The sequence below is a fragment of the Myotis nattereri genome (genome assembly GCF_964212035.1).
Source record: "Myotis nattereri genome assembly, chromosome: 5".
In the NCBI taxonomy this organism is placed as follows: Eukaryota; Metazoa; Chordata; class Mammalia; order Chiroptera; family Vespertilionidae; genus Myotis; species Myotis nattereri.
The window spans coordinates 32,601,444-32,617,543 of NC_138080.1; the positions used below are offsets into that span (position 1 = coordinate 32,601,444).

Sequence of the window (16,100 nt, forward strand, 5' to 3'; positions counted from 1 at the left end):
CGCAGAGAGCAAGGTGGGCAGACCCGTGCCCCAGGAACTTACATTCCAATGGGGCCCAGGGTAACCACAAACATTAAGCATAATAAACAGACAACTGTAAATGTTGAATGACTGGCCCTTCAGGACAAAAAGCCCTGCTTTGTAGTGGGTCCTGACTCTTGCATCACAGCTACATCAGCCAGCTTGCAAAACTGCACATTTTACACCTCTGACAAATTCCAGCCCACCATTGTGCAACATGTAACTACACTACAAATACACACTTAGCTGGTGATAAGCTACGAGACAAAGAAAAAGTAAAATGGAAGGGGGGTTGGCAATATGCAGCTGGGGCAAGTTGTAGAATCAAGTTGGATGATCAGAGGAAGATTTGTTCAGATCAAGAGGTGTGAGCAACAACTTGAAGGAAGGGAAGAGAATTAGCAAGCATCTGTGTGGGAAAGGATGTACCAGGTAGAAGGCACAGTGAGTGCAAAGGCCGAGAGGCCGGAGCTACCTGGAGCTTTTTTTTTTTTTTTTTTTTTTTTTAAATCATCACCTGAGGATAGGTTTCTATTGATTCTAGAGAGAGAAGAAGGAGGGGGGGGGGGGAGAGAGAGAGAGAGAGAGAGAGAGAGAGAGAGAGAGAAACATCGATAAGTTGCCTCCCCCAGGCGCTCCAACCGGGATCAACCCTGCAACCTGGGTGTGTGCCCTGTCTTAGAATCAAACCCACAGCACTTCAGTGCCCAGGACAAGGTTCCAACCGACTGAGTCACACTCGCCAGGGCTACCTGATGTTTTTGTTTTGTTTTGAGTTTTTATTGATTTCAGAGAGGAAGGGAGAGGGAGAGAGAAATAAAAACACCAATGATGAGAATCATTGACCAGCTACCTCCTGCACACCCCACACTGGGGATTGAACCTGTAACCTGGGCATGTGCCCTGATCAGGAATCGAACCGTGACCTCCTGCTTCATAGGTCGACTCTAAACCACTGAGTCACGCCTGGCTGGGTTGCCTGGTGTGTTTTTAAAAAGCAAGTGGGCCTCCTCTTTCTAGGGCAGTGGTTCTCAACCTTGGCTGCACGTTAGAATCACCTGGGGATCTTTTTAAAATCCTGATTTCTGGGCCTCATCCTCTGGAAACTCTGTTTCTTTGTTACTAATGTTGTGGCCCCACCCCATAACAAAGAAACAGAATTTCTGGAGGATGAGGCCCAGAAATCAGGATTTTAAAAAGATTTCCCAGGTGATTCTAATGTGCAGCCAAGGTTGAGGACCGCTGTTCTAGGGGATGCTGAACCACGGGCATCTCTCAGGACAACTGGCACGAGGACCATAAGACCAGGGGCAAGAGAAAGCCCTGCCACAAAAAGTGAATATATGAGCTGGGCACCCTGCTGTTGCCACGAAGACTGGCCCTTACTGAATATACACAGACTGCATGCAGGGAGGCAACAAGAACCTTGCCTTAAGGCTGGACATGGGCAACTTCTTCTGGGGCTCAGAGTGTTGTCTGTGCAAAACAGGGATTATTGATGTTGCCTACAATGCATCCAACAATGACCTAGTTTGCACCAAAACCCTAGTAAAGAACTGCTTGGTGCTCATTGACAGCACACCCTACCGACAGTGGTACAAGTCCCACTATGCACTGCGCCTGGGCCACAAGAAGGAGGCCAAGCTAACTACTGAGGAGGAAGATATTTTAAACAAATAAACAAACAAACAAAAAGTCAAAGAAAATTAAGAAAAAATAGGATGAAAGGGAAAAGAATGCCCAAGTCAGCAATTTTCTCGAGGAACAGTTCCAGCAGGGCAAGCTTCTTGCATGCTTTGCTTCAAGACCAGGCCAGTGCCTGACCTGTGTGGTTCAGTGGTTAGAGTGCCAGCCTGGGCGCTGGTCAAGGACACATATCCAGGTGGGTGATTTCCGGGCCGCAGTGAGGTGTGTGTGTGAGAGGCAGCCAATCGATGTGTCTCTCTTATCTTGATGTTTCTCTCTCCTCCTCCTCCTCCCCCTTCCTCCTCTGTAACAAATAAATGGAAAAAAGATCCTCACTCCCTGGGTAAGGATAAAAAAAGCAGAGCAGTGTGGCCGTCCAGATGGCTATGCGTTGGAGTTCTAGCTGAGGAAAACCAAAGCCCAGAAAGGCAAATAAATCCCCCCCCTCCTTTCTTAGTTAATTTAATGAAAGTGTTCATTGTTCTCCAAAAAGGGGGGTGGGTAAGGGTGAGGGGCCAGAGAGGAGAAGGAACCTGGTCAGGTAGGACTCTGTGGGCTCCAGGAAGGCCTGCTGGGCCCCCTCTTTAGCCCCAGTCTCTGAATGTGAGCCACTTTTTCCTCGGAACCTCAGTGTCCTCATCTGTAAAATGGGGGCTTGGCGGCCACGCAGCAGGGTACCCAATAGAACAGAGTCGTTCCGGTCCCATATGCAGAGCCAGCTTTTTCTAGGATAGAGGCGGGTGGGGGTGGCTGGCAGGTTCCCTGCGTCCTAGTCCTCTGGGAAGAACAAGGCTTCCTTGTTAGAGTCCTCACGGAAAAAGGGGCAGGCGGCCACAGAGGCACGTGAGTCTGAGTCAGGAGACTGGCCACTGGACAAAGGACAATTTTGAGGCACTGGGGAGGTGGGAAGTGACATATCAAGCATGAGCCGACACTGGATGGGGTGGCAGCTCTTGTGAACACCTGTACACCCCTTCCTGTACACCAAGGGCAGAAAACAACCGGTCATCCGGTAAACCCAGCCTCCTGGGCGCGGGTGGGGGGGTGTCCCTTACTTGCAGCCCCAAATGATTTTAGAAAAGGGAGGTGGAAACTCAAACCAGCAGTAGCAACAATGTTGGTGAGAGATCCCCTTCACCCCTCTCTTCAACAGGTATTTGTTGTGCACCTGCCGTGGGCAAGTGATGTTCTGGACCCTCAGGACACAAGGGGTTTGGCTCCTGCCTATTCCTGTGCATGTGCGTGCGTGCGTGCGTGTGTGTGTGTGTGTGTGTGTGTGTGCGTGTGTTACATGGAAGAAATGGATAATGAACAACTGAAGAAAACAACAGCCATTTTGACTCCTTCCTTCCTCTTACACGGGAACACGCCCCTGCTCTGCCTGGAATCCTCCATGGCTCCCACCTCACTTAGGACAAAAGGCCACATGGCCAGAAGCTGAGCGTGCCTTCCAGCCAACAGCCAGCAAGGAGGGGGACCCCAGTCCTATGACAATATGTAGACAAGTCCTGGGACACCCTGAGGGAGCCGAGCGAGGACCCCTCCCCAGTCCAGCCTAGCGAGGCCCAGGGCTGGCCAACACCATTAATGCGGCCCGAGCAGACAACCCAGCTCTGCAGCCTGAAGACTGAGATAAATAATATACATGTTGTTTAAGCCACTGCTTTTGGGGAGATTTGTTATGACGCATAGACAACCAGCATAGACGCATGGACGACTATCTGTCCACAGGCACCTCCTAGCAAAGCCCCAAACGTACAATTCCAAAACTGGACTCTGGGTCTTCTCCTAAAGCCTGCCCCTCCGGCACCTTCCCCCTCCTCCTTACAGGGCTCCGTCCTCCTGGTTCTGAGGCCCAAATCCTGGAGGCAGCCTCAGTACATCTGGTTTCCTCAATCTCCACACGGAATCTACGGCACATCTGTCGGCTCCAGTGTAAGAACACACCCAGAACCCACTTGCTTATCACCCCCATCCTCCACCTCCATCTAGGAACCCACCATCCTTCTCCCCACTCACCTCCAACCTCCCACCCCGGGTCCTCTTAAACTCTCCCCCAACCTCCCCCTCTGTCCCTCCTGGGCCAGCGCCGTCCTCTCTGCCGCGGTCTCCCGGCGCCGCCCACGGCCTGTTCTCCCTCGCAGCCACCAGGAGGCGCCCGTGAGCAGCCGAGTCAGATTTGGTCCTCGGACTCCACAGCCTGTCCTCCGGGCAGTAGCCACCAGAGGATGCGATGAGCACCGAATGGGCAGGTTCCTGCTCTGGCCACGGCCCTCATGGCTCCCACGTCCCTCAGGTAATAGCCCGAGTCCTCCCGCGCCAAAAGGATCCTGCACGACCTGCCCTGTCACCTCCTTGCCCTCACTTCCTCCCTCTCACCCCTTCACTCATTCCGTTCCAGCCACCTGCGCCTTCCTGCGGTTCCTCCAACAGGCCAGGCACCGTCCAGCCTCAGGGCCTTGGACCGGCTGTGTGACCTCTGCTCAGCAAGCCCTTTCTCCAGACGCCCCCGCCCCGCCTCTTTCAGTCTCTCATCCAATGCCACCTTCCTAGCGAGGCGTCCCCTGACCACCTCTTTCTTTCTTTCTTTCTTTCTTTCTTTCTTTCTTTCTTTCTTTCTTTCTTTCTTTCTTTCTTTCCTTTCTTCCTTCCTTCCTTCCTTCCTTCCTTCCTTCCTTCCTTCCTTTCTTATAAAATATATTTTTATTGATTTCAGAGAGGAAGAAAGAGGGAGAGAGAGATAGAAACATCAATGATGAGAGAGAAGCATTGATTGGCTGCCCCTGCAAGCCCCACCTGGGATCAAGCCCACGACCTTGGCATGTGCCCTTGACCAGAATCGAACCTGGGACCTTTCAGTTCGTAGGCTGTCCCTCTACCCACTGAGCCAAACCGGCCAGGGCCTGACCACCCATTTCAAACTGCAAACTCCCCACACCTCCAACCCTCCTTGTCCGTGATCTTTTGTCACGGCACTCCTTACCTTCCAAAGTATTCTGAAATTCAGTTATTCGCCACTCGCAACAAAACGGTGAGGAAGGGAGTTTACGTGTTTGGTTCAGACCCGTTTCCCCAGCACCTGCCAGTGCCCAGTGCATAGTGGGAAGACAGATACATCCTGGCTGAATTAGTAACTTGGACAGGGATGGGCAACCCCTGGCACGCGTGCCAAACATGGCACCCCAGTAACTTTTGCTGGCACGCAAAACCCTCTCTTATAATCTTCCATTTACAATTTTTTTTCTTAATATCGACTTTTTATTTTTCAGATAAATTCAGTGTAGGTGCATCTTAGATAAATAAATAATTTCACATAACAAGTCATCTTAAAGACTATAGACATGGATTGATGAGAGAGGGGAAGAGCAATTTCTATGCCTCTGCCTTAACTCTCCCTGCCTTCCTAGATCCGACCAGTGTTTTGGTTTCATCCACATATGCTTGTGAATCTTTGTTCTCAGTGATGAATTTTGTTAAGTCTCATAATAGGCGTAGTCTGATGGATGAAAGTAGTAGCTCGTGCCTATCTCTGAAGGTCACAAAATATAAACCTGATGTAAAATCTCTGTCATCAGCGATGCAGCAGCAAAAGTCCCACTGATAATATCAAACGGAATCATAAAGTTTTCTGTCGGACTATCAGTGTACATGTATACATTAAAAAATAAATGTATTTTTCATCATCATATACTGTGTTTTTGTCGCTCGAATGAATTTTGTTATTTCTTCAAGGTTCTTCACATACGTACACCTTAAGAGATATCAAGTAGGCATAACATGTTTGCAAAAAATTAGGGTTGGCACGCAGAAGAATTTTGAATCAGAGATTTTACTGGTTTTGGCATGCACTCACAAAAAGGTTGCCCATCCCTGAACTAGGATAAGGCTATAATTGAGGGAGCACCACCTGTATCAATCCTTCAGAATCCTGAGGCCCAGGGAGGTGCCGTTCCTCCCTTGTATCTCATACTCACTCCCAATCCAGGTTCCTTTAGCCTTGTCCTCTGATTAGCTCTCTTCTGTCAATGAGTCAGACTGAATGAAAAGTGTGGCTTGTTTGCCCAGCCGGTGTGGCTCAGTGGTTGAGTGTTGACCATGAGGCAGGAGGTTACGGTTTGATTCCCAGTCAGGGTACATGCTCGGGTTTCGGGGTTCGTCCGTGGTCCATTCCAATAGATGATTCTCTCTCATCATTGATGTTTCTCTCTCTCTCCCGCTTCCTCTCTCTGAAATCAATAATAAAAACCCCACCATGCTTTAAATGAAATAGCAGCTCGTTTGCATGCCATTTCTTTGGCAGCTGGGGAAGAGCTCAGAGCTAAATGTGAGCCACAGAGAGAAGGGGCGCCATCGGGCGCCATCAGTGGGGGACCCGAGGACTGAAGTGGGGCTGGTCTCTGTGTGGTGAGTGGCCGGGCCCTCAGGTCCTCAAAGCTGCCCTTCACAGGCTCAGGTGACCATTCCATGCTGCCCTTGCTCTTGGTTCCTTCCCAAGTTACAGTGGGGAAACCGAGGCAATGAGGGCCAAGCCCCAGCTGAGTCCTGGAAGGCGGTCATAGTTTCCCTTCAGTGGGAAGCTGAGGCCATTGGGTCCGAGTTCCGGCTGGAACCAGTGTCTCCAGGGATCTGCACTCCATGCTGGCTGCTGCAGCCTGGCTGGCTTCGGGGAGCAATCTGCAGAGGGACAATTGTCTTTTCTGTGCCTGGCTGACCTCAGAGGTGGGGTCCCTGGGCTCCTGCACTTCTGGCCAGTGTTGGTTCACGGGAGGCTCTGACTGGCAGGAGGAGAGAGTGAGTTTGGGGTATTTTTCTGTCGTCTCCCTCCTCAGTGCCTAGTTCTGTCCACAGCTCTGGAGTTTCTGCTGCTTCTGGAAAAAATCAAATGGCCCGTCCAATGTGGGGGGCCCCCAGGGGACCGAGGGTGGAGCCAACTGTGGGCTCATTTGCTGGTCAAGGCATCCAGGTGGAGGGAGGACAAGTAGAGAAATCCAGGTGGGGAGGGAGCAGGCACAGGCCCTGAGGTGGGAACTGCTTTAGTGGTTCATGGAATAACAAGCCAGCTGACGTGGTGGGAGCGGAGGAGCGAGGATTGAGGGGTGGAGGCGAGGGCAGAGGGGACAAGAGAGCCTTGTGTGACAGTGAGGACTGGGCCTTTATTCTTAGGGCCACAGGAATCCACCGTGGCTTTTGGGCACAACCAGAAAGCTGAGCTGGGATTAGAACCTAGAAGAAGCCTTGACTCTCAGCTTTGATTAGAGTCCTGGGTTCAAGTCCCAGTTCTGCTGATGAGTTACTGAGGGGCCTACACATGTTATGTCCACTCTCTGAGCCTGTTCCTCCGTCTGTAACCACAGATGAGGTTCAGTCACAGCGCCTTCCTCAGTGAGATGCTGTGATAATGAAAGATGACGCTCAGAGAGAATGTGCATGTGGGCCGTGTGCTCACTCCCATGTGTGGGTCTGCAGGGATGTGCCTCTTGTATTCCTGATGTGGTATCCCTTCCTCTTGTTCCCTTGATCAGTCTGGCTAGAGGTTTATAAAATTTGTTGATTCTTTTAAAGAACCAGCTTTTTTTTTTTTTTTTTTTTTTTTTTTTTTTTTTGCGTGGGGAGGGTAGTTAATTCTTTCTACATTTCCTATTTCATGCATTTCTGCTGTTACATTTTTGTTTGTTTGTTTGTTTTGTGTGTTTTTTGTTAATCCTCACCTAAGGATATTTTTCCTATTGACTTTTTAAGAGAGAGTGGAAGGGAGGGGGAGAGACAGAGAAACATTGATGTGTGAGACACACATCGATTGGTTGCCTCCCACACAAGCCCCAAGCGGGGGCTGGGGATTGAACCTGCAACCAAGGTATGTGGCCTTGACTGGAATTGAACCTGTGACCCTTCAGTCCTTGAGCCACTGCTCTAACCACTGAGAAAATTGGCTAGGGCTCTGCTGTTATGTTTTTGATCCCCTTCCTGCCACTTACTCTTCTTTTTCTAACTTCTAAAAAATTGGTTTTATAGAGAGAGGAAGGGAGAGAAAGAGAGAGAGAGAGAGAGAGAGAGACCTTGATGTGAGAGAGAAACATTAATCGGTTGCCTCCTGCATGCCCCCACCAGGGACTGAGCCTGCAACCTGGAATGTGCCCTGACCAGGAATCAAACCCACTCTTTGGTGTATGGGATGACGACACTCCTATGAACTGAGACACATCAGCCAGGGCCTTTTTCAAAATTTTTAAGGTGGACTTTTGGTCATTGATTTTAAGATTTTTTTTCTTTACTAATACAAGCATTTAAGACTTGTTTTATAACCTTTTACATAGACAATAACATTTTTATTAAAAAGTTTAAAATTACAGAATGTATTACAATTACATTGCAGAGTGAATTGTATGGGATGTGAATTATCCTATATAATAAAAGTCTAACATGCAAATCAACTGAACTACAGAACAATTGGTGTAATGACTGGTTGCTATGATGCACACTGACCACCAGGGGGCAGATGCTCAATGCAGGAGCTGCCTGTAGCCAGTAGGCCCTAGGCTGGCTAAGGCAGGTGCCAGCAGGGCCCACCCACCCCATCGCCCCACTGGTCACCCCACAGATTGGTCCTGATCACTGGCCAGGCCTAGGGACCCTACCCATGCACAAATTTCATGCACTTGGGCCTCTAGTAACTCTATAAAGCTGTTAAAACATTACAGTGTAAAAGGGCCCGACAATACAGCCACAAACAAGGATGCCATGGAAGAGACAGGATTGTATTCTGTTCAGCCAAGTTTTCCTGAGCCCTGTCTTGCAGCCTGACATAGTAGCAGCCTTCGGTGAGCAGGAATGTTACTCTAGATTAACTCTAGATTGGGCGGGAGTAAATCCTTGTGGGCTCCTGGGAGGCAGTGGCTGTTGTGGAGGACCATGCTGCCTCCTCACCGTCCTTGCTCCTGCCCCAGAGCCTTTGCACAGCCATTCTGTATCCTCTTACCTTCTCCATGCAGTGACCTCTCATCCGACCCTAATAGCCCTCGGCGGCTCCCTCATTGCCATCTCGGACTCCTGACCCTGCTCTGTGTTTTACAACACATTTAACACCTTATAATATACTACGCTCATCTATGAATTTATCATTTAGAACATATTTTTATTGATTTCAGAGAGGAAGAGAGAGGGAGAGAGAGTTAGAAACATCAATGATGAGAGAGAATCATTGATTGGCTGCTTCCTGCCTGCCCCACCTTGGGGATTGAGCCTGCAACCATGTTCCCTGAGGGGAATTGAACCGTGACCTCCTGGTCAACCACTGAGCCACGCCGGCTGGGCTATTGTTTATTTTCTCTTTCTCCTTCCAAGAACATCAGCTCCCTGTCTGTCTGTCCTGTTGTGTCCTCATCAACCCAAACAAAACCTAGTACACAGTTGTTGCTCATTAAGTAACTGTTGGAGGAAGGAAGGAAGAAAGGAAGGAGGGAGGGAAGGAAGGAAGGAAAGAGGGAAGGAAGGAAGGAAGGAAGGAGGTAAGCTTCCTGGCCCAGAGTGGCAGACTTGCTGTATGACCTCGGGCAGTGCCTCAGTTTCCCCAGGTGTAGAAATGGGGCCATGCAGTCCATGACCTCATCAGTCCCTCCCGCTACAAGGCTGTGGGTGTTGTGTTTGTGGCTCCAGCTCCCCCGGGGCCTGCTCTGGCCCCAGCTGCCCAGCTCCACCGTCTCCCAGGGGACCCGCTCTGCTGACACCGGACTCTTTCCTGGACTGTCCAGCCATCTGGCCGACACTCGATCCCAGCCCCACTTCCAGGCCAGCGTCTGCCGACCAGCCCGCTTGGGCCAGGGCCCCAAGACTCCCTGCTGAAGGACAAGGGGCCGTCTGTGCGGTCCCTGGGAGGGTGTGGTGAGGCCAGGGCTCTGCCAACACAGGCAGAAGCCTCGAGGACTGGGGACGGTGCTGGACCCTGCGACCCAGAGCCACCGCGGCTGAGGAGACAGCATAAGTGTCAGCGCTGCCCAGCCCTGGGCTCCCTGCAGCCCACCCCTGCTCACCATGGGGACCCTCAGCTGCGACCCCACTCCGCGGCAGACCCCGGCGCCCCTGGGTCGGCGGTGCACAGAGTGCCAGATCCCAGAGACCGGCCTGAGGAAGACCTGCAGGATGGCCACCTTGGAGAACGGTACCTGCAGGCCGTGGAGGAGGGGGGCCGTGGCGGTGGGACCCCTTCTGGGAGCCCCTTAGGAGTCCTTGCCCTTCCCCAAACCCGTTTTTTGCCCAGTAGGATGGGGGTGAACACAGTGCTTCCAGGACCCTGCATATGCCCCCGCCCACCAAGAACTGAGCATTTTATGGGCGACGTACCCTTCTAGGTGCTGAGGGCGCAGCCATGAACCAAACAGCCGAGGGCCCTGGGGGGACGGACCCAGGCAAAGCACTGGGAGGCGTCAGTGGTGTATCAATCAGTGAGCTGAACGTTCCGACTGTGACGCTCATTGTGGGATCTCGGTTTGGGCCCTGGATCGTGCCTCAGTTCCCCTGTCTGGAGTCAGCCTCCATGGCTGGGTTTCCTGGCTCTGGCAGCGCTGACGTTCTTGCAGAGGCCGTCGAACATTGCAGCGGGATACCCCTGTCTGGGCCTCAGTTTCCCCACCTGTGACATCACGTTTCTGGGTCTATCCCATCCCCTGTGCCCTTAGGTGGGAGGAGGCTGTTGGCTCCGCAGCCCTTCCCCCTGTGATGCATGTTTGGCTCACAATGCTTGTTCGCAGCAGGAGCCCCTGCTCCCCCCACCCCTGCCAGGGTGGGTGGCTGGGAGCCTGGGTGGGGGCACAGGGCTGGGCCCTGAGCTCCCCACCATGTTTCAGGGGACCTAGGCCCAGGCCGTGATCTGGGGGCTTTGGTCACAGGGTCCGGGCCAGGCTTGTACGCCCTGCCGTCCACTGTCGGCTACATCAACCACGACTGCACCAGGGTGGCCAGTCCTGCCTACTCCCTCCTCCGGAGGCCCAGCGAGGGTAAGGCCAGTGGCGGGCAGGGCGGTGGGGGTGGGAGAAGGGGTTCTGAGAGGCCTCCTGAAACCCTAAACTCCCCCCCCCCATCACCCCCGATCAGGGAGCATTGTCTCACTGGATAGATCTAGGCCCTAATGAGTGAGGCGGGAATCGGGTGGGTTGCTGTGGGGCTTCAGGAAGCTGCTGTGCCTCTCTGGTCCTGCTTCCTTACAGAGGAGGAGAGTGGAAGGGATCGTGTGGTGGTTAGGACCTGCATTTGCCTGCTGCACTTAGCACATTTCTTTTTTTTTTTAAAATATATTTTATTGATTTTTTATAGAGAGGAAGGGAGAGAGATAGAGAGTCAGAAACATCGATGAGAGAGAATCATCGATCAGCTGCCTCCTGCACATCCCCTATTGGGGATATGCCCGCAACCCAGGTACATGCCCTTGACCGGAATCGAACCCGGGACCTCTCAGTCCGCAGGCCGACGCTCTATCCACTGAGCCAAACCGGTTTCGGCACTTAGCACATTTCTTGCCACTCGACTGCTCTGTGCCTCAGGTTCCTCCTCTGTAAACAATGACAATAGACTTCTTGCACACACAGTTGTCAGGATTAAACAAACGGTAGGCGCCTGGAGACGTTTATTCAGTGAGGGTTCAATGCCTTAAGAGTAGCTACAATGCTGGGTATCTGGTCAGCGCAGGAGAGAGGCCCCGGGGAGTGAGCGCCTGCTTCGGTTGCTCCATCAACAACCAGGGGCTCTCCGGGCCTTGCTTCCCTCGCAGCGTGTGGTGAGAGTAGAGTGAAAATCCTTTGTCAAGCCCGGGGTGGCGAGAGCGAAGGAAGTGGGGCTCACCTAGTCAGTGGGTGACCTGACCTCTGTGACGTCCACTTTTCTCCCGGCCAGAATGTGTGCGGGACCACCAAGTGCAGGGATGCGGGTGGCTTCCAGCTGTCCATTCCATCATTCATCCCGCAAGCCTGTACCCTTCATATCAGGGACCACAAACCTCATCAGCCCGTTTTCTAGAGCTGCTCTGAGGTCCCAAGTAGGCCAGGGTCAGGGCCCGGAAGGGTCCCGTGTGGGGACTTTGATTCACATGGACCGAGGCTTGGTGGGAGGGAGCAGCTGGCAGTCACACTTTCAGAATCAGCAAACATCCCGAACCAAAAGAGAGAGAACTCAAGAAGTGCAAGGGGGCCCGGAAGGCAAGTGAGGGAGTCAGTGTCACCCAGAAGGTTAAAAACTTAGCCTATGACCCTGAGGAACCTGTGTCCCCCACTCTCTTTCTAGGACACACCTGGGAAATCAGGGTGGGGGTGGTTAGTGTAGACTTTGCTGAATGTTCAGGGACTTCTTGGAGGTGGAGGCGTGGGATCTGGGCTTGATAGGATGAGTAGGAGTTCCCTGGAGGCCCCAGGAGGAGAAGGGGACTCCAGGCAGAGTTTGTAGCAGAGGCAAAAGCCTGGAGGTGGGAAATGAGATGGGTTGGGATGTGCTCATTTATCAAGAACATGCTTCAGGGTGTGCATGGTGCCATTTGCGTGCACATACACATGCAAACCAATTAATACTTGTCAAACCTACTATACACTTATATCTGGTTGTGCTTATCATTAGTAATGGCGATCACAGTCATTGGTCCCAATAACTAAGAGCCAGGCTCTGGACCACTCCTCCCATGGATGCTTTCACTTGTCAAGCTTCTCATCCTACGACTGAGGAAAAAGAGGCTTTGACAGGCCCAAGGACACAGCTCACAGAGGCCTTGCTGGGATTTAAATGTGACCTAGAGCCCTTCCCTTAAGCTGGTCACGTGCCAACAAGCCAAGGCATTAAAAGGACCCTCCTCAGAACCTTGTCAGAGCCTAGTTACTCTCACTTTACGTACAGTTCTAACCAACTCATGAGCTGGTTTCTCTAGAACTGCTCCCCTAGCTCATGGCAGAGGAGAGGTGGAGGGGTGGAAGGCACAGGAGTGCTCAAGACAAAGTCAAGCTGAGATCCAGGTCCCCGGTCAGGGCAATCAGACCTCAGGAGGCTGAGGTCTCTGCTCTCCAAGATGGGGCTCTGGGTGTGTGGAGGGTGGAAGGGCCTTAGGGGTAACCAGGGGCACTGAGTGGGAGCAGCGGGGCCATCAGGGACGTACTCAGGACCCTGGACTCCTCTCTCTAGCATCTCCACAGGACTCCAGCCCTGGGCCAGTCTACTTCCTGGACCCAAAAGTCACCCGGTTTGGCCGAAGCTGCGCTCCTGCCTACTCTATGCAGGGCAGGGGCAAAGCTCGAGGTGAGTATCTGGCCTGTGCTACTCCAAGAGGACCCCGTCCCTTCAGGGACTCAGTGACTGTCCTGCCTCTGTCTTCTCCCCCTCCCATCCCCAAGTTCTTAGAACTTCAGTGTCTTTGCAATGATGAAATGGAGGACTTCGGAAGCGGGGCTGGGGGCCTTAAGAGAACTTGAATGAGTGAAGTGGGCCAAGGTGATGGTGACCTGGGCATCTGGGGCTCATCCTCGGCATCAGAAGACAGCAGGGTGCAGTGGGGACTGTGGCAAATGTGGAAATCCCCTTCACAGGCTGCAAACAGCTTACTGTCACCTAAAGATTTAGTCACCTGACTCCAGTTTCCTATCCACCCACCCTTTCATCTTTTCACCTATCACCCATCTACTCATTCACTCAGATTCATCCATCCATCTGCCCAGCTATCTACTCATCAATCTACCCACCCATTCACTTGTTCATATCCAATCCATCTATTGATCCATTTTCCCATCCACTGATCAATCCATCCAGGATCTATCTATCAATCCATCTATCTATATACCCATGGATCCATTCATCTACTCATTCACACTCACCCAACCATTCATCACCCATCCTCCCAAACATATATTAGGCCAACTGCTGGGAGTTGAAGTAGATTTGACAGGTGCTTGCTTTTTTTATGAGATCTCAGAATGGTGGAGTTAGACTTAGGTGGGGACCATCCTACTTCAGTGTGGCCATGTCTGGGGAGAGGGGAAGAAGCAGGCCAGGGGACCCCTAGAAGGGCTGTGGCAAAGGCAGCCGGGAGGAGGGACTTTGAGGCTCTGGAAGGATAAGAATGGGAACCAGAAGGCTTGCCTGGCAGAGGGTTGAGCTTGGGCAAAGGCCTGGAGGCTTGAACGAGAACACACTGTGTGGCAAGGTGGGGAAGAGGGAGAAGTAACTCGGGGCTTCTTCAGAAGTGCTGTGAGCTCCGGGATGCATGTGGGCAATGGGGAGCCATGCAAGGTCTTTGATCAGGTGAGCACTCTGTCCATTGCCAAACCTCCTGCCCCATTCTCGCAGGTCTGGAGGTGACACCCGGCCCTGGGGCCTACAGCCCGGAGAAGGTGGCCCCCGTGCGCCAGCGGACCCCCCCGGCTTTCACCCTGGGCTCCCGCCTGCGTCCACCGCCCCTGGACACCTCAGCCCCCGCTCCCAATGCCTACACTCTGCCGTCTCTCTGGGGTGCCCAGATCTTCATCAAGCCCAGTAGCCCCAGCTACACAGTGGTGGGCCGCACACCCCCTGCCCGCCCCCCACAGGACCCCACTGAGATACCAGGCCCAGGCCAGTATGAGAGCTCAGACCCCAATGCTTACCGTCAGCGCCCTCCTGCCTTTACCATGCTGGGGCGGCCCCGGGCCCCACATCCCCTGGATGAGACTCCTGGCCCTGGCACCCACAGCCCTGAGCGGGTCACTGTGACCAAAGCCAGAGCCCCGGCATTCACCATGGGCATCCGACACTCCAAACGGGCCACCACCATGGCCCCGGACACACCAGCACCCTTCCGCCTTTGGGGGACAGAATGCAGGCATGCAGGCCAGCACCTGGGCTAAGCCTCATATTTCCTACCCCCTGAAGTGGGGTGTGGGCAGGCCCCGCCTGGGCCTGGCTTTGGCTGGGGTGAGATGGCTTAGAGAAGCTGGGGGAGGGGGGGAACCTCCTTCCTTCCACTTTTCTGAACTGTCTGAGGTCCTTCTAGGCCACCTACGTCCTCCAGTCCCTGGGGCCTGTGACCCCGTGGCCCTGTGCAGGGTGAGCCTCCTTCCAGCGCCCCAGTTTCTTCTCTCCTGGTCATGCCAGGCCAAGCAAGGCCAGGCAGAGAAAGAGACACCCTGGCTCTCCCCAGTGGCTGGCTGGAGACGGAGCTTCCTGTGTCCTAGAACTTGGTGTCCACGCTGCTAGGACCTGGGCCCCCAACACAGCTCAGGTTTCTGCCAAAATTGGGATCTAAACTGTTTCTCATGGAAGCACAGCTTCCTGCCCTGATCCCAGCCCAAAATCAGGCTGGAAGTAGTCCTGATGCCCTCCCCTCCCCGTCCCCTCCTCTAGCTGTTTGCCAATAAATCTCTGTGGCATCAAGAGCTGTCAGCAGCGCACACGCACCCACGTTCATTTTTACCCAGGGTCTATTTACATCACAGAAGATCTGAAACACTGCTCTCAGCATCCAGACCCCCAGCTCTGCAGCACCTTGGAGTCTGGATGGGACCAGAGGAGGGATCCAGAGCTGGGGGAAGCCCAGAGGTGGAGGCAGAGCTTGGAGTGGGGGGAGCCAGGTAGGCTTCTTGGAAGAGGGGACGTTGAAGCTGGGTTCTGAAGGATACATAGGAGTTTGATATATTCTACAATGTGCCAGATGTTGATAAAGATCATTTAAGCTTCATAGCAACTCAGGAGTTAGGTGATGTTTACCAAAAGGAAATGGTGCTTCAGAGATTGGACACTTGTCTAAGGACACACTATAAGCTTAGTGTTTGTCTGATGCCAGGATTTGAATTCTGGCCATTGGGCTCTGTTCCTGCCGTTCTCTCCTAGGGACCGAAAGGAAACATATGGATGATGTCATGTGACTAAGCCCTCTGTGTGATGACACCCGAGCCTAGGCCTTAAAAACTCCGACCCAGAAAGACCCTAACTCAGGAACTTGGGAGGAACAAACTGCCATTGCATTTTCCTGGAGGAGATGGCCCCAGGGACAGCACCACAGGGAGACCCCAGCGGGGACCTAGGGTGGGTGTCAGCTCTCTCCTAACTCTGTCCCCTTCCCCAGCCTGGGGGTGCCAAAGTTGAACACACACCCCTTGGACACACACCAAAACCCCTACACACACAGGGACACACACTAGGACCCTACACACCCACACCGAAATGCACACGGACCCCCCCAACCATATACCTGGGGGGGGGGCCCCAGAACCCTTCTGCGTGTTCACATCTGCACACAATATACACACAACCGGACCCTCACGCAGTCCACATGCATGTAAACCACAATAGAGACACACAGCACACACAAGTTCAGATAGGGGCTCCCCACCCCGACAAGCCTTACCCCTCTACACAGACCCGAAGGCCACGCCCTCTGCACTCATTCACCCCAG

The 16,100-nt window shown here is 53.0% G+C and overlaps 1 protein-coding gene across 2 annotated transcripts; it reads left to right on the plus strand.

Annotated features, from left to right (window-relative positions):
* Nucleotides 1-9,735: 9,735 nt before the first annotated feature.
* Nucleotides 9,736-15,076, plus strand: CIMAP1D (CIMAP1 family member D; the record flags this gene model as incomplete). 2 transcript variants are annotated; one of them, XM_081092993.1, is made up of 4 exons in its annotated part: nt 9,736-9,862; nt 10,548-10,697; nt 12,859-12,972; nt 14,017-15,076. In XM_081092993.1, the coding sequence occupies 4 exons, from the start codon at nt 9,736-9,738 to the stop codon at nt 14,550-14,552; spliced, it is 927 nt and encodes a 308-aa protein (XP_080949119.1). In that variant the 3' UTR covers nt 14,553-15,076. The 2 variants fall into 2 exon arrangements, with proteins under 2 accessions (XP_080949119.1, XP_080949120.1); XM_081092994.1 differs by having other exon boundaries at nt 10,590-10,697.
* Nucleotides 15,077-16,100: the final 1,024 nt, after the last annotated feature.